Genomic DNA, 17,109 nt, shown 5'->3' with positions numbered 1-17,109 from the left:
ATGAAAGTACACATTTAGACATTTCAATGAAAATGCCCTCAGCAAATATGAACTATACAGATTTTTATTTTTTTTTTTACTAAATTACTAAATGAACTGTCATGATTTCTAGAAGATGCATAAATGAGTGAAAGAGTGAGTGATTTCTAAGTGAAATTATAATTCAGAAAAAACTAGAAGATACCCATTTTATTTATGTAATCAGTGACCAGTATAGGAAGAGTCCTTTTTATTGGAGAATTATTACTTATTGCATTTCATTGGTTTATAATCGCTGAGTATGAACCTGGAAATAGTTAAGTTGTTTTTTTAATTCAGATTCAGTCAAGCACATTTGAGTCCGAATAGAAACTCCAAGTGTGGTCTTGTAGGACTCTGGAGTGTCCTAACAAACAGTGTCCACCTATGTATGGTAAACGCCAAAGGATGTCTGGATTCAATTCTACAGACATTATCAGGGAACAAATCAATGTGCAACCAGCTGATTTTTTGGGATCCATACTAATGTATTGATATTTGAGGTTGAAGAAAACAATGTGATAAACACAAAGTTATTAATTCAAACAGAAAATATAACATCATAATAATAAAGACAGTAGAGTCCGATTCTTTTTTTTTTTTTTACTTTCGACTGCTGAAAAAACACACAATATAATTGTAAGGAAAATAATTTTTATTCAAGATATACAGTTTCTATCCTGTACACATGAGCTAAAAACATCATATCAAATGCTCCAATGTGGATGTAGGTGAGGTTATTTTCATTTGACAGAAAATGTACAGTACATAAAATATTTTAGACCACCTAAACGTCCTGTGATGCTAACTGTAGGCTACATAGCTGAGGAATATCCCGCTGCAACATGCAACCTCTTTAATAAATGTTACTCTTTCACATTTAGCTTATATTGCAAAAATAAATATAAGTACATTCAAACAGCTTTGACAAAAATAGAACATTCCTCTTGTGGGTTTGTTTTTTGCATTTAGCTTTGTATTACTAGAATAGGAGTATTTTTGAAAAATTGCCAACCTTTTCCCCTGTTTTTTTTGTGTTACGTGGCCACCAGTGACACTCGGTCCGAGACTTGAAACTGCAATGCTAATTTCACACTTTTTAGACCCACTCGTAGTGGGACAGGACCTCATTTGACTCAGCCAGTGTCACTGGTGGGCATGTAACAAAGAAAAGAATGAAGATATTTCTCGACTCAGGGGAAACTGAGGTTGGGAAGCACAATTTTTCAAAAATACTAAGCCTATTCTAGTAATACAAAGCTAAACGCGAATCTGTGAAGTATTCCTTTAAAGATTCTGTTTAATCCTGACACTGCAGAGATCTGCCTCACAGTGAACACTGCACTATCATATCCTCATATAAATTCAGTAACCACACTGTGAAACAACATCTGTCCAGAATCAGCAAATAACAGCCCCCCCAGGAGCCCCTTGTCTAGACGATGCCAAACTGAGCCAGGTCGCTCAGCTCCATGTCGCCGAATGCCTCCCATGGGCAAACCACTGCAGAGTCTGTGGGACAGAGAAAAACTATTTAATTCCAGGTTAAATAAAAATGGAAATGTTTCACGCTTAGCATAAAATTCCCCCTCACCTCCAAGACCATCCATCCCTGGGACATCATTGTCAAAACTATAAAAAAAAAATCATATTTAGAAAGTAAAATGAAAAGTATATAAAAAAAAAAAATATATTAGACTTATTGAATTCCAGATAAAAATGTCCACCTCACCCTTTCTGTCCAGCTTTGGGGGCCTTGCTCTTGAACTGCCTCGTCTCCTTCTTCTTGAACTTGGGCGGTGCAGCCTTGTTGCCTTCACCTGCTGCTGCTGCGTTCATCTTGGAGACTTTTGGACAAAAAATAGTTCAGTTTTATTTAAAGTAGAGTTAAACAAGGTACTTATGATGAGTCGGTATACCCGATTTTTGTTTCTTTGACTGTCTTTGATGGGGAAAACACAGTAAAACAATATATAAATCATTAGTTAGTTATCCTGTCTCTCTTATGCCCTTTTATTAAAGTCATCAACACATCACACACCGTCTACCATTACGTAACTGAGAGTGTCACTGATATGAATAGCACGTCTTCTAAGCTGTTTTATCTGTTCATTCATAAACCCCCTCCATATTTTTTACTGAGCTAATCCCATTAGAGCAGGGAGTCATCACATCGCCGTGTTCTGGGACAAACCTTGATCAGGACATTACATTACATTACTTGATCAGGACAGGGATTATAATCTACATTTCAAAGATGACAAACACAAATTTATCTGCTGTGCATCCAGTCATCCATGCTTTCATTTCATCCCAGCGGGATTAATTCTCCAACTGATGTAAGAAAACACTTTCTTCACTTCAGTATTTATTTATAACACCACATCAACCACTACAAGCCCTGAGGTTCACAGATGCTTCTCTTCCTTTGGTGCATCAACAGATTTCCAAAGGAGAATATGATCTTATGATAATTAATAATTGTTTCTGCTTGTTGTTTTGGTATGGTCTGTGTTGTTTATTGTTGTGAATATATAAAGTATTATTGGACTATCACCTTGGATACATTTCTTCTCCAGGCTTCAGATTCAACATTGATTTAATTCAAGCAATCCATATCGTGTTTGAATGATTCCGTATGAAATGTAAGACAGAAATGACTTTTAAAGACATCATAGTTTGTGACATATTTCATATTACAAGAGCAGCGTTGCTGTGATAGTACGCCACAAAAACCCCCAAGTTATTTTAACACCACGGTATATTCTATACGTCTCATTTGTTAAAAGGTCTAAACGAAGCATGTGCTATTTAGCATTCACATCAAATAACTGTAAACATGTTTAACTCACCTGATTTGCGATGTTAGAGAAGAAGCAGAAAAGCAGCTGCAAGCCAAAGAAGGAGTCTTCTTTCTTCTTGTAGCGTCTCTGTTCTGTCTCATAATAGCGATATCAGCCACTCTATATAGGTTTGGTTTGCATAACACCCCCCCTCTCCACACTGCCCACCCTCAGAGAACCATGGTGCTGTGGTTCCTGAGCAGAGGCTTATCAATAAGCCTAATAAGTCAAAGATAATCACAGCGGAGTCACTGAGGGTCATATGTTGTTTTGTTGTTTTTAAATGACTGAGATCCGAGAGAGAGAAGTGTTTTAAAAGTCATAAACTATTTGTTTTCTCTTCTCCTGTTTCTGATGCTCAGTAGAAAAAATAAATAAATGACTCAACTAATAAATGTACACATTAACTGCCCATTAATTTGGTTGCAAAAGGAGAAATGAGGATTACAGGTAATTATCTCTCAAACTGTGGTTTAAGCTGGAAACTAAGGAGGGGATCATGAGATGAGTATAGACTGAACATTGTGTTATGCTTTACACTTGTGATGTAACTCTGCTGCCTTTTCAAGCCCACTAAGAAGTGGTATTAACGTTCTATTTCACAACAAACAAAAGAGACACAATAGTTTATCTGCCCTGTAACTGGAGTTCTATGTAAAAGTGGAGTAGTTTGACAAGTCATAAACAACTTTTGCTGCAGGAACGGGATGAGGGAAAACGTTACTGGGTTTAATTCAGTGACTGCTTCAAACCGTTGTATACCCTGAAACCGGGAACTGTTGTTTAAAAGCACAGAAAAATCAAACGAATGGAAATTTAGATATCTGTATTAAAATGTCTCTGATGACAAGGTTCAAGCTCATGCTTTGGTTGGCTCAATACCAGCTCCAGTGGAAGGAACCTACAGTAACAGAAGTTTATGCTTAACCTGATCATAACTGACTCACACCATAAGTCAGACATTAAATATTCTAACAAAAGGAACTAGAGCAGATCCAGAAATCTCTGGGGAATATCTGAACAAGTAATCTAATGACAGATAAGGCTTTGTGCAGACACAGAATAATAACTTTACTGGGGCATCGGTCATCTTCAACATCTCTGATTCATTCTCAGATTGAACAGTCACAGATTTCACACTCAATTCATAGGTTCCACGTCCAAAAATGAGGTCAACGAAAGGCCACGTGAGGTAGGTCAATGTGGTAATCCACCAACGTGGCACCTAATGCATTAACTGTGCCTGCTCCAGGTAGGACAACGTAATCAAATAGGAAAGAAAGAGGGATCAGGTACAACTGGAACACCAGACCCTCATTTTAGTGTGAACGTAATCATGGGTGTGTACCAGGACATGTTCACAGTTCTCTGTAGACACCGTTGTGTTAGGTATGGAAAGGCCTTTACATGTTTACAAAAAACAAGCTGCAACACACATGCAGCTCGAGAACGAAGCCATGACATCACTACAGGTGCGATTATACCTCACTGATCTGTATTAGCCGTCAGCAGTGGCAGCAGATGCTACTGGTGTTTTTATCTGTGTTTGTTGATCCTGGCTAAAGTCCTGCTTCCAGATGAACTCTGGGCAGTACTGATCGTCATGGTTACAGCTGGCAGAGCAGGTGTAGATGGCCAATGTACCCCAGTCGATGCTGGCTCCGGTTGAGTCCACACAGAGAGTGTTTAACAGTTGGGGCATCACCTGTGCACACACAGAGACAGAGAGACAGACAGACAGAGAGAGACAGAGAGAGAGATGTCATCAGAGAGGCTCTGGATCATTTGTTGGGCTCTTTCTGGCACTTCTATTCTTTTTATTTTGAACTCGAATGGGATCTGAATTTCTGATAAAAAGCGACAGCCCTGGTTCAAACCAAGCATGAAAAACAATATTTAGGTCACATTACTTGCACACTGTTGTCACTAAATTATTGATGATGACTTGCTCTTCCCTCTAATGCACTGACATGCACAAGAAATAAAAGGGCAGCACAAATGGCGCTCCTGGTATGGACAGGCTACACATGACTACCTGAAATTCAAAAGTCCTCTTGGCGCCACAGGTGCATGGTGGGATATCCTGCTCTGAAGGGGTGTGCTGAGAAGAGACCCACAGTGGGTAACCACCAAGACTGTAGCGCACCACCTAAAATGAAACAGAACAGTGTGAGACAGATACAGGCATGTGTATGTATATATATGTGTATATATATATATATACATATATATATATATATATATATATATACATATGAATAAATATAAATATAAATATGTGTAGATATATGAATGTACACATATTTTAATTTTTGATACTTTATTAATCCCCTTGGGGAAATTATTCTCTGCATTTTGACCCATCCTAGAATTAGGAGCAGTGGGCTGCCACACTGAGTAGCACCCGGGGAACATTGGGGGTTGGGTACCGGTTAAACACGTGCATTGCTGTTTTTATTTATTTTTTTACCTGGTGTGGTTCTGATGCGATCTTCTTTTTGAATTTCTGAAAAATGTTCATGTCCTCTGTCTCACACATTGCCATCTCCTCAAGGTCTTTCTCTGCCAGAGCTGGAAAAAGAATAATTTAGAAAGATAAACTGCCAGAAGTTTCAATGTCCAATACTGATGAACTAAAATCACTATCCAGTGGTTGTCTGCCTTAATTTCATTAATTTATTGTATGCTTTTTTTCCAGATCCATATTAACATGCAGTTGTATAATGTTCGAACATGTTTTGTGAGCCCAACCCGATCTTGATCTTTAGCTGCCTAAACTAAAATATTAATCCAAGAGTGTCAGCGAATGTTCATGTCAAATCAAAGGTCTGTCTGTCTGTCTCTGGCTGCTTGTAAGATAAAATTTACAGGCAGAAAAACTTTGTGTGGTCACAGTGACCTTGACAATGAAAATCTATTCAGTTCATCTTTGAGTCAAAGTGAACATTTGTACAAAATTTGAAGGAATATCCTCAAGATGTTTCTGTGACTTTGGGTTCACGAGCTCAAATGCGTTTGCAATGTTAGAGTGACCATGACCTTTGCAGAATTTAAGAATGAAAGACTTTGTAGTAATGCAAACATTAATTAAAAATGAAACAAGAATAATAATAATAAAATTACACAAAAAAATACCATAATATGCAGTTATTATACTACATATATACAGTAATTTAATGATTAATGGAGGATACATGGAGAGTCTGAGGGCCAGAACTAAATTCTAACATGTTCTCTTATGTCTGTGTAGGACTTTAATTAACTTTATGTGACCAGTGTCTCTGACATCATTAAAAAAACGTACCGTCTGCTAAAGGAGGACAATCTACATCCCCCTGAGCACTTCCTCCGTCCTCTTCTCCTTCTGCCTCATTTGTGTCTTCCTCTTTCCCTTCCTCCTCCTCTTCCTCAGGCTCTATGACCAGCTCAGACTCAGGGAAGAGGATGGGAGACTTTGTGTTGGGGGATGCTTCTGTACAGACACACAAACAGTGGTTGTATGAGGTATTGACACACAGTAAGCCGACTGACTACACTGTGCACAACCTCAGTGCCAGGAACCAGCCAGAGATGTGAGTGCACGTGAGCAAAGCTGCCGGCGGGGACACAAAGAAAAACGCAAGACTTTGAATGTACTGCTCAGGGTAAAACACACCGTGACTGCAACACTCCCTCTTGTGTGCGTGTTTCCAGTGGAGCGTCTGGTGATGTTTGCCACAGTAGGACACAGTGTGACAACGGGAGCAGGCTTTGTTGCCAGGGCAACCACACACCCAACACAGTTTAACCCCAGACACAGGTAACACACTATCCTCAGGTTCAGCATCGATGGGAGGTTCCTCCTCTAGAAAAAACATAAAAAATACATATCAACAGACATCAAGCAAACAAATGTGTTGTGGGCGTAACTGATCATATACTTCATATAGTTTTGTAATAGTTCCGTATGACTCAAAGAGGAGGTGAGACAGAGCAGCAAAGAATTCTCTGAACACTTCTTGAGTATTTGTGATGTGACGATGAGTCACATGACTGTCTGTCAGGTGCACACACCTGGTGGTGGGTCGTAAGGGTAGAAGTCATTCCTCCTGGGCAGCTGACTTCTAAAAACTGAAAAAGAAACAGACAACAAAACAATCTTGTCAAAAAAAAATTAAGCAGATGGGAATATCTGGCAAACAATTACTTTTACTGATCTATGTCTCTTTGGATGCAGTAATTAGATACCAGGTTTACAGCAACTATCTTATTTTATTGTGAATGTGAAAACACTAGAAACCAGAACGATACCTAGAAATGTTCAGAACCTTTACAGTTTGTAAAATAGATCACCACTTTTTAAAAATAACAATCAATTATGACCCAATCCACAATAAACATTTGGGAGCAAATTTGTGCAAAATATATTTTTTCAGTCATACCTAATATAATACATTAAATAGTAACCAAGATTTGTATGTTTGATAAATCACACACACCTTTATGTCATACATGTGTTAATTAATAAACATATTAAATACCTTTGTTTGTAAATAAAATTCAATTTAATGCATAAAAGAATACAAAAAAGGTTTCTTAAAGCCCAATTTAGAAATTGAACCATAACAGAAGACATAGGTTTCACTGATGTTTGCAGGTACCTTTCATACAGTGGTTGTTGTTGGCAGTGTAGCACTCTGGGGTTTTGCAGCAGAACAAAAACAGAGACCTGTGAAAACTCCTGTCCTGTCCAGAAATGGGTGCATACACCTGCAGCAGAGAAGGACATGGTTAACTACACAGATAAATGCTGCTGCTTCATGGTTAATGGTTCAAGACTTCTACTTTAACCATAAATTTACATTGATTTAAATAGGTTTTTTAACTTTTACTTTATTAGTTTATTTTCAGTTAACATCTTAAAGTTCTTTCTAAATGCCTCTTTTATTTGTACTGTCTTATGCTGCTTTTCCAATAAGTCATGTTGCCTTATACATGTTCTGCATAGTACATTGAATTGTAATAAACAAATTCATAAACGATTTATCAAAATCCACCATTGTTTAAGATGGACTGTATCTTTAAATGCTACCAATACAACGACAATAAAAAGTCTTAAATGGTAGAGTACGTTTTGGTCCGTACCATAGGGCACAGGTAATGACTAACCTGCAGTAAAAAGACCATGGGTAGGCGGCATTTGCCACACTCCAGCTCGGCCAGTGAGGGCGGGCTTGTCAGGCTGAGCCACGCCGGCTTCCCACCGACTTTACTGGGGAACTGTGGGGAGCGAAGCCGCCACGACTCGGCCTCCTCCAGGAAACCCAGAACAACTCCCGCCGGGGACACGTTCGTGCCCGCGGACATACTCCGGTAAGGTTTATCACTGCGTCCTCTTAAAAAACTATACCGTTGTTATTTTTAAAATATTCACTCTGTCAAACAAGACCCTCCTGTCATAACACACGTGATGCTGCTGACACGGTTCTAAAACGCATCCGTGAGGAAACGAAGCGCACACGGTGTTTCGTTCCGCATTCATTTCAACTCTAAAATAAAACACTGTCCTTTTATAAGATGTTATACAAACACACTATAACATGGATGTACTGTATCTATATTTATATAACGTATTATGGAAAAAAACGATATTATAGTTGCTTTTTAAGTAATTGTATTATTTTGTGTTGTGCTTATGGTCTCGCTAAAGGACGGAAATAGTCCATGAAGTCAGATTAACTCCACAACATAGGATTAGAACAACTGTAATAAAGAATGTGTTTGAGATAGAAAGATAAAGTGATAAAGAACAGGGGACTGTGATTATAAGAACTTCGAACTGTGGGGGGCAGCATTGCTCCTCTCCGTGTAGAGCCTGCCTGACATAAAATCAAGATCACTTATAAATTGCATAATAATTAAGAAGGGAAAAAGGGAGAGTGCTGCATCAGGACACAAAATATTAGTGGAAATCTGGTGCTCATCAAGGAAAGTGTTATGAAGCATTATTGTATGACAAATGCATTATAACACATTATAAACATAGTTTGTTAAAATGCATGATAGTGTGTAATAATAATGCATTATAGTGTGTTTTAATCCACAGTTGTATGTGCGTCAGTGCTGTGTTCTGGGATGGATTATGAGCTAGTGGCCCCTGGGGCACATGCCATTTCCACACTCAGATAGCAGTACAAAGAAAAAGAAATAGGAATCTCACACATTCTCCTCCTTCCACTAGCTCAATGTGTTTTTTTTTTTTTTTAATTAGGCAACACCTGGCTATTAATTATATTAATAACAATAATAATAATAATAATATGATTGAGGGGCCCTATTAGACATATCACATAACTTATCCTTCATTATTTGACAGGGCCCCATCAAGACAACAGGGGTGGATAACACAGTCTAAGGAGCTCTAATAACTAGTGTTATTTGGCTGAGAGGCCTCTTTCAGATATTAGGGGTGAATAACATACCACATAGAATATGATTGAGGGGCCCAATTAAGATATACCACATGACATAACTAGTTATGTGGCTTCAGTGCCCCACTGGAATACTGGGATACGCGTGGCTCACAGCTAAAATAGACAACAGAGAAAAAATCTGTTGATAATTATGTTGACATTCTACCCGGAATATTACATTAAACTGAGAGCTGTCACAGTAATTTTAATGTTTATATAGGCTGAATGTGAATACGTGAATAACATGAATATTACAGTTAACTGTATAACTATTTTAGCAGCTGTAATAATTATATCACATAAAGGCGAAAGCTTCCCTGTCCGTCTTAGTCAGAGATAAATCAGAAACAAAAGTCATGAACATATTGGTGGACTTTTTCAGAAATATTGCATGTCCTGCGATTTGAAAATTGTTGTAGGCTATATTGCGTTTCTGATAAACTTTCAATTAATTGTTCACCACTAGTTTGAAGTGATTAATTTCATGTGGTACAAGGGTGTGGTGCACCTGTAGTACTTGTATGAATATAAGTAATAAGTAGTGATGAGGGCGAGTGGCTGTTGGAGGCACGTACTTGCTGTCTGTGAGGGTGAAGTGCACTGGAGGAGGATAGAGTACCTGCCAGTACAGAGGGCTGTGGCAGAGCACTCTTTCATTAAGGACTGACCCTGGCTAGCTCACGTAGGTGACCCCGATGGTCACATATGACCTGCAGGATGATTTATGGGAACAGTCTCCTGTTCTTGTAGCATGGGACCATCAGGGCCGCTTGGTGGCTTTATCCTGACGTGGCAGCCGTTGATAGCTTCAGCTGCTTTAACAAGAGCTAGGTGTTTAACCAGCCCTGTAAACCAAAAGGATACACAGTCCACTTCTTCTAGGGGCCCCTCTGTGTCTCTGGGGACGATGTGGTGGACAGTGGAGTGAGGCATGTCGAAAACTCTGGATAGTTGGGACTCTGGGGCCAGAACAGAAACACTCTTTGTCTCAGTTCTTGGTGGAGAAGGTCCTGAAGTACAAGGCTTTCTCTGCTCAGACAGAAATCCACTCGTGTGTCCTCCTGGTTGAAGAACCTTTCCAGCACAGAAATGCCCATGTTGATCCTACAGACTCTTAATGACATAAATGATACGAAAATCTGTTGATATATGTTTTTAAATGCCTTTGTAAAATACATCTTTACATTAAACTTCACATGAAGTCCATTGGGGGGCCACAAGTTTGGCACTTTCACTTTATGGCCCCTATGTTAAAAAAAGGCTACATCCGCTACTGCTGACTCTGCTGCTCTGGTCGGACTTGAGTTGATGAGATTGAACACGAACAGTCTCAGAGTGAGCGGGTCCATTTAACCATGGAGACTCAGTGGAGGCGGGCAGCTGCAGCGGCGGCGGAATAACGGAAATGAACACGGGACACACATAAACCGGACTAACGGACGATGTGAAGACTGAACCAAAGCGGGACTGAACCTCCTCCTCTCCGGCTCTGATGCCTCAGCGGGGCGATGGCAGCGGCTACACGGCGCCGACATCCCCTGCTCCGCCTGTCCCGCCGAGGAGGCTCAGAAGCCGGGACAGGGGCTCCGACAAGACTCGGGAGCCCGGGACAGTGGCGAGGACAGGGACAGTGGACAGGCGGGTGAAGTGTGTGTTCGTGGGGGACGGAGCTGTGGGGAAAACGAGCTTAGTGGTCAGTTACACCACCAACGGTTACCCCACCGAGTACGTGCCCACTGCCTTTGACAACTTCTCAGGTAAACGTATTCTTTTATTGGAGCTATAGTTCATTTGTTTCTGTAACTTTTTACATTGTACCACCACAGTGACCAATAAAAACTAAAACAACATTTTCAAGGTCGACCTGCAACATTACATACGGTATATACAACATGAATTATATATTATGATAAATGAAGTGTGACACTAACTCAACTAAGATTAGTAAATTTTTGTTTTTTTCAATCATTTCGTCACCAAAGTTTTTTTTGGACCATGTACCATTGTTGCTAAGTGTGTGCTTGTACCTTTGTGCAGTGGTGGTGTCAGTGGACGGGCAGCCGGTCAAACTACAACTGTGTGACACAGCTGGACAGGTCAGTAATCCCAACACACACCAGCATTTCACGCTCTAGTTTAATTTAAGTTATAGAAACAATACCCGAGGGGAAGTCTTTCTCTCTTACTTTAGAGATTGGGTTGACCAAATCACGAAAAATTAATCATGACAGAGGAATGAGAGACTAATGGAGAAAAACAGTCATTATCATTTACTGTAATAATAATGAACTTATCACTCAGTATCACTGGACAACACCTTTTCCTCCACCAACACACTGTACACCCACATACCAAAAGAGGAAGTGAGATTTCCTGCTCCACTGGTGGGTCTAAATTGGAATCTTTCCTGTTGCTTCCTCTCTTTTGAATGTATCATCTCTTTCTCCTCTTCCACTATTTCCTCTTTACTGCCAGTCTATTGTCTAAAGTGTCCCAGGACAGACAGGACGCTGTGTATTCTGCTTGAGCTGCACTAAAACTTTCCTGGTTGGTGAATACCATGTTTGCCTTTGACCCATTTGTGGACACTCTCTCCCTCTCTCTCTTCATGTCTTCTACAGGACGAGTTTGATAAGCTGCGTCCTTTGTGTTACACCAGCGCAGACGTGTTCCTGTTGTGCTTCAGTGTCGTCAATCCCACCTCTTTCCAGAACGTTCCTGAGAAGTGGGTCCCAGAGATCCGCAGATGCGCCCCATTTGCTCCCCTCATCCTCGTCGGGACACAGTGTGACCTCAGAGAGGACGTCAAGGTGTGTAAGAGTTGCTCCATGTAGCACCTTGTACTGCATACATCTTTAAACATATGATTATATATGAGGGGTGTTCACCTAAATTCAGTGACCATAGTTGAAAAAGACACAACTTGTGTGAATCGTGAACAAACTCAACCAGCAACTACTTCGCTGGGACAAATCCAAGAGGTAACTTCTTTCATAGAAAAGTGCAATCGATAGCATTGAATAAAGCGACAGACAAACAAAAATCCTTCTTCACCTGGTCTCGCTCTCAGGTGTGCACATAAAGCAGCTGTCCTCCATCGAGATGTTTGAAGAACCTCAATGTCCATCGGCTTTTTTGTGACTTCGCGTCGTTAACTGTTCTTAAATGTACGACTCGACATTTCGAGATTAAAGTCAAAATTCCAAGAATGAAGTTGGAATATCATGTCGAGATTTAAGTCGATTTAAGTCTGAATTCAGTGGCAGCTTCTGTGGAGCAGTCGCTCTCTCGATGTTATATCAACGATCTGTCCATCCATTCATCTGTCCATCCATCCTCTACCTCACTTGATCAAGGGCAAAAGCTAATGCTCTCCCATTAACAGACATTACAGAGACATATTTCTGCTCTCATTGATTGATACCAAATACCTTTTCTATCTCTCTCTCTCTCTGTCTCTGTTAAGGTTCTTATTGATCTGGCAAAGTATCGAGAGCGGCCCGTGGACCCAGTGGACGCCTGGGACTGTGCGATGGAGATAGGCGCTGTGGCCTACATGGAGTGCTCGTCTTTGACCCAAAAAAACCTCAAAGAAGTGTTTGACGCGGCCATACTGGCCAGCCTGCAGAAGTATAGTTCCCAAAAACAACAGAGGGGGAAACGAAAACGCAAAAAGCAAAGGCAGACACCGGACAAGATGAAGAGTCTGTCAAAGTCTTGGTGGAAAAGGTACTGTTGTGTGGCCTAGAGCAGACCTGTGTTATGATTTGGTTTCTGCTGCTAGTTGGGTCCAAGTCTCTGATCCTCTTCTGACTTTGGACTTAGCTGGGCTTGGGTTTCTGCCTGGACTCACATCCAGTGTGTGTCTCCCTCGAGAGGGTCTTACTCTCAACGTGGATGAGATTTACTACTGAGCTGAGCGGGTTCTAGCAGAACCTGCTCTGAGATTAAAGCAGTACCCCTGTGTCCTCTTGATGGATGTTGCACATGATGCCCTGCTGTGTCACTCTGAAGTTTGAAGGCCCTAATGTAGTCAGGCTTTGGAGAAGGTGGTTGAGATGCTGTTTTTGCAGTTTCTAGGAGCACAGACGGCAGAACTGGACTGAAATAGAGGACAAACCTTATCGTTAGACAACCAGAGACAATAACTTCATCGCTGGACATGAGTCAACACTTAATTAACACATTTAGCCCAGAGTTAATTTTAGGGCAGCTTTTTAGCTTTGGAGTGACTGTTGTTCCAGAGTAAAAAGTTACTTTTTGAAGTTGCTACTAATTTTATTCAGGGCACACGTGCTGCAAAACCTAATCTAGACTAGACCGTTGTTAGAAACAGTGACACCTGAAAAATACTGTACAAGCACAGAGGACACGCAACAATCTGGCACTGTTATGTTACGGCATGGTGCGTCTTCACTCCTAATGATGAATTATGCAATGTGACATGGTTTGTCCATGTAGAGTCTTAATCACATCACACCACATGCTCTTTACATGTTTGTTTGTTTGTGTAGGTTTGTAGTAAGAAGATGATTCAGGGTGCTTTAGAATAATTTGCTTCATTTATCGCAATTCTAAGGTCTTATTTGTACCACTCTGATTTCACACGTTAATACTACAGAAACACTCATGTCATGCTCTGCAGCCTGTTCTCTCTCACATAAATTCAGGTTTTCTGGGTTTTTTTTTTATGTCGTCGAGCACAAATAACAAAGCAAGCCAAAGCAGAAGATGTGTGGATGTTTAGCGCTCACCTGCCACACCTTCCTTTGTATACTGTACTTACACTCACACGAGAACAAAACGCTAATGATTCAAAACTATCTCTCCGCAGTGCCTTTATCTGAATGGCTCTTTGTGTGAAAGTCAGCAGTGTATTGGACTGAAGCACATCTGCTGTGGTTTAGTCCATATGCAAAACAATCATACTATGGAGAACCTCAGATTTATGTACTGTGTGTGTATATATATATATATGTATATATATATATATACGTATGTATATATATATATATATATATATATATATATATATACATACATACATACATTTAAGATTATTAACTCTTTATACTAACCACACACAAAAAAGCATTTACGTTCCTTGCATTTCCTAACCCCTTGTCTGACTGGAAACCCAATCTTTCTAAAGGTGCTTCCATATCACAGGATGAGATTTTCTTTTTGAATGAATTCACTATGACTTGAGTAAAATCAAATTTGACCCAAATTACATGAATGAGGCGATGTGATTTGAGTTGAAAATAGTTTTACTCAGGCAAAAAAAAAATTGTGTGAAACATTGTAAAAGCCAATTCACATTGGGAATTGTGCGACCGCCGAATATTTGGGGTTTGTTTTTACTGTCAATCAGTGTCCTTACCCTGATACATGCTGTGATTTATGGTCTATTTGACCCTAAATTACAAATTGGATGTCATGCCCAAGACCTCAAACTAGTGTTTGAGACCATAAACCGTGCAGGAGAAAACCTTAATCAGATCATCTATCAAGTGAGAAAGAGGCTAACTTAACTTTCTCAAAAACGTAGATACAGATCAGCGGAGTGAAAGGACAGTTTCAGATATTTCTTCACAGTTTATATACAGTATGTTGAGTTTAGACATCGATGTTGAGCTGGGGTTTTAGGACTCAATAGGACTTGATTTCTGGAGAAGGTTATGACTGTGGCTGAATGGGATCACTGTGTCCATGTTTTTAATCAGGATACCAAATGTATTGTTTCTTACAAGGGGGGAAAAGACCAAATCATTTGTTTGTCCTGCTGTGTGTCTGCAGTTTTAGGTGAGGATGGATTTTATTAGGTCAAACAGAACTTTCCCTCAGGTTTTTGAAATTTGCAGTTTATAAATGTCATGTTTTTTTGTTTGTTTTTTTTAATTGTTGTTTTCCCATGTAGCATGGGATCCAGAGGAGCATTCTGGGGTGAAAAAAGGAAATAAATAATGGTGGGTTTATTCTAGTTTCAAAACTATTTTGGTCTGTTGCCATTAAATAATGCAGTTGCACACATGAATCTGAGAATAGATCAGCCTCTGTTTTGATTCCTCCTCTCCTTGTCCATCCCATAATACATTACAAAGCATTATTTGCCTTGTTGCCACAATATCTCAAATTTGGCATAAATGTTCACTTGGACTCTTAAGATGAAGTGATTACGATGAAGTGGTTAAAAGTGAAGTTAGAAACTGTGAGCTCAACAACTTAGGAACGTCTTCAGGGAATTTCTTTACGTGTGATGTCACGGTTCACCCTAACCCTAAAGATGAAATTATTGCTTTTGGGAACCAGAGGTCAGAGTCGTGACCACAAGCTGATATGAACATTATTGATTCAATCTTGAGTCTGTAATTTGTTTCTAGAACACTTTTTTTTTTCATCTGTTCTGTTGAAATTCTCTTCACGTCCTGAAAGCCGTCAGTAAATAAAGTTGTCTACTGTAATTAACACAACCAATCATTTTGTTTCCCCCAAATGGATTCCGGTTTAAAAAGGGAAGAAGATGACAAGGCTGGGTGCAAAAATGAGCCTACTTCACCCAAAAAATACTTGACACTTTAAACTGTAGATGCTATTTTTATTTTAAAACACATCCTAATTATACTGTATGGTTTTTGCTAAAACAACAACTCTTCTAATGGTCTAAGACACATTTCTATATATATGTACTGTAGTATGTACTGGATTACATAGTTGGACAATGAAAAACAGCTAAATTGCATTTGTTTTTATACTAATTTTCTGTGCTACAAACGTTATATGATCTGTCTGAACATCCAACACACAAACATTTACATTAGGAGTTTCCCAAAACACCAGTTCACTTTCAGAGCTAAAGGCACATGTGTCATTTACATCATCATAAATGCCCCCACTTCACCCATCAGGAGTTTGGTTTAAGTGAGATTTCTAACATTTCTCTGTGAGGCTTCTCTCCTGAGCTCACCCACAGGCCGAGAGCTTCTTTCTGTGAGAACATCGCTGTGCTCTTATTTGTCCTGCACTCGTGAAAACAGATAGTGTGCCGCTCGCGTTGAACTCTACACACTGAACAGAGGACGTTAGACAAAGGAAGATGTGTTTGTATAAAGGTTTTATACCCTGAGAAATAAAGAATATCTGGGTGAAACCATGCTGTGGTTTGTTGATTCTGAGGCTTGGTGCACAGCGGTGGAGACTGGGAGTGTGTTTGTGTTTGAATAGAAACTCCTCAACGTCTGTAACCCTCAAGTTACAAGAGCATACCTACTATACTTATACTATATATATGTACACATATATATATATATATATATATATATATATATATATATATATATATATATATATATATTCATACTACTACTATACTTATACTATATATATGTACATATATATATATATATATATATATATATATATATATATATATATATATATATATATATATATATATATATATATATGTGTGTGTACACACATTTATATATATGCATGTTGTTTTAGCAAGGCTATAATGACCATACAGTATGATTATCTCTCAATAGTTTTTTTTTGGAACATACCTAGAACATAAAGGAAAGAAAGTGCAGAAGTAGTGAGACTTACACTTGCACTCTTAAACCTGTTGTAGAACCCTAATTTAATATTATGTAATACATATGTATATTCAAGCTCTCATTTTACCTTTAAAGAGTCAGTTTGGAACTTTTAAAACACTCTTTGCACTCTTGCAGCTTTTAAGTACACAGACACCGTCCCCTCTATGTAAAAACACAGAATATCTCATACAACAC

At 39.3% G+C, this 17,109-nt stretch overlaps 3 protein-coding genes across 3 annotated transcripts; 1 reads left to right on the top strand and 2 right to left on the bottom strand.

Annotated features, from left to right (window-relative positions):
• Window positions 1–655: 655 nt before the first annotated feature.
• Window positions 656–2,069, bottom strand: LOC122772638 (retinal cone rhodopsin-sensitive cGMP 3',5'-cyclic phosphodiesterase subunit gamma-like). Its single transcript, XM_044030826.1, has 4 exons — window positions 2,060–2,069; window positions 1,751–1,865; window positions 1,613–1,650; window positions 656–1,530 (listed from the first exon to the last, which is right to left on the bottom strand). Exons 1-4 carry the CDS (start codon window positions 2,067–2,069, stop codon window positions 1,454–1,456), a joined length of 240 nt encoding a protein of 79 aa, XP_043886761.1. The 3' UTR covers window positions 656–1,453.
• A 1,601-nt stretch (window positions 2,070–3,670) lies between these two features.
• pdcd2 (programmed cell death 2) lies at window positions 3,671–8,380 on the bottom strand. The gene is made up of 8 exons (XM_044029649.1): window positions 8,010–8,380; window positions 7,502–7,610; window positions 6,915–6,971; window positions 6,517–6,705; window positions 6,166–6,333; window positions 5,332–5,432; window positions 4,897–5,010; window positions 3,671–4,566 (listed from the first exon to the last, which is right to left on the bottom strand). Exons 1-8 carry the CDS (start codon window positions 8,205–8,207, stop codon window positions 4,360–4,362), a joined length of 1,143 nt encoding a protein of 380 aa, XP_043885584.1. The 5' UTR covers window positions 8,208–8,380; the 3' UTR covers window positions 3,671–4,359.
• A 777-nt stretch (window positions 8,381–9,157) lies between these two features.
• On the top strand, window positions 9,158–14,298 carry rhoua (ras homolog family member Ua). Its single transcript, XM_044030961.1, has 4 exons — window positions 9,158–11,070; window positions 11,351–11,409; window positions 11,935–12,123; window positions 12,780–14,298. The coding sequence occupies exons 1-4, from the start codon at window positions 10,806–10,808 to the stop codon at window positions 13,059–13,061; spliced, it is 795 nt and encodes a 264-aa protein (XP_043886896.1). The 5' UTR covers window positions 9,158–10,805; the 3' UTR covers window positions 13,062–14,298.
• Window positions 14,299–17,109: the final 2,811 nt, after the last annotated feature.

This window comes from Solea senegalensis, linkage group LG7, assembly GCF_019176455.1.
Source record: "Solea senegalensis isolate Sse05_10M linkage group LG7, IFAPA_SoseM_1, whole genome shotgun sequence".
Lineage (NCBI taxonomy): Eukaryota > Metazoa > Chordata > Actinopteri > Pleuronectiformes > Soleidae > Solea > Solea senegalensis.
This window is presented reverse-complemented; position numbering and strand designations above follow the sequence as displayed.

Coding starts and splice junctions, on each gene's coding strand:
- LOC122772638 (XM_044030826.1), bottom strand. Junction 1,651..1,750: donor CCCAAAGCTGGACAGAAAGG/GTGAGGTGGACA, acceptor TTTTTTTTATAG/TTTTGACAATGATGTCCCAG. Junction 1,531..1,612: donor AGGGATGGATGGTCTTGGAG/GTGAGGGGGAAT, acceptor TCTGTCCCACAG/ACTCTGCAGTGGTTTGCCCA.
- pdcd2 (XM_044029649.1), bottom strand. CDS start 8,207: ATGTCCGCGGGCACGAACGTGTCCCCGGCGGGAGTTGTTCTGGGTTTC. Junction 6,972..7,501: donor CAACAACCACTGTATGAAAG/GTACCTGCAAAC, acceptor TTTCTTTTTCAG/TTTTTAGAAGTCAGCTGCCC. Junction 5,011..5,331: donor TCGCATCAGAACCACACCAG/GTAAAAAAATAA, acceptor GTTTCATTTTAG/GTGGTGCGCTACAGTCTTGG.
- rhoua (XM_044030961.1), top strand. CDS start 10,806: ATGCCTCAGCGGGGCGATGGCAGCGGCTACACGGCGCCGACATCCCCT. Junction 11,410..11,934: donor TGTGTGACACAGCTGGACAG/GTCAGTAATCCC, acceptor TGTCTTCTACAG/GACGAGTTTGATAAGCTGCG. Junction 12,124..12,779: donor ACCTCAGAGAGGACGTCAAG/GTGTGTAAGAGT, acceptor GTCTCTGTTAAG/GTTCTTATTGATCTGGCAAA.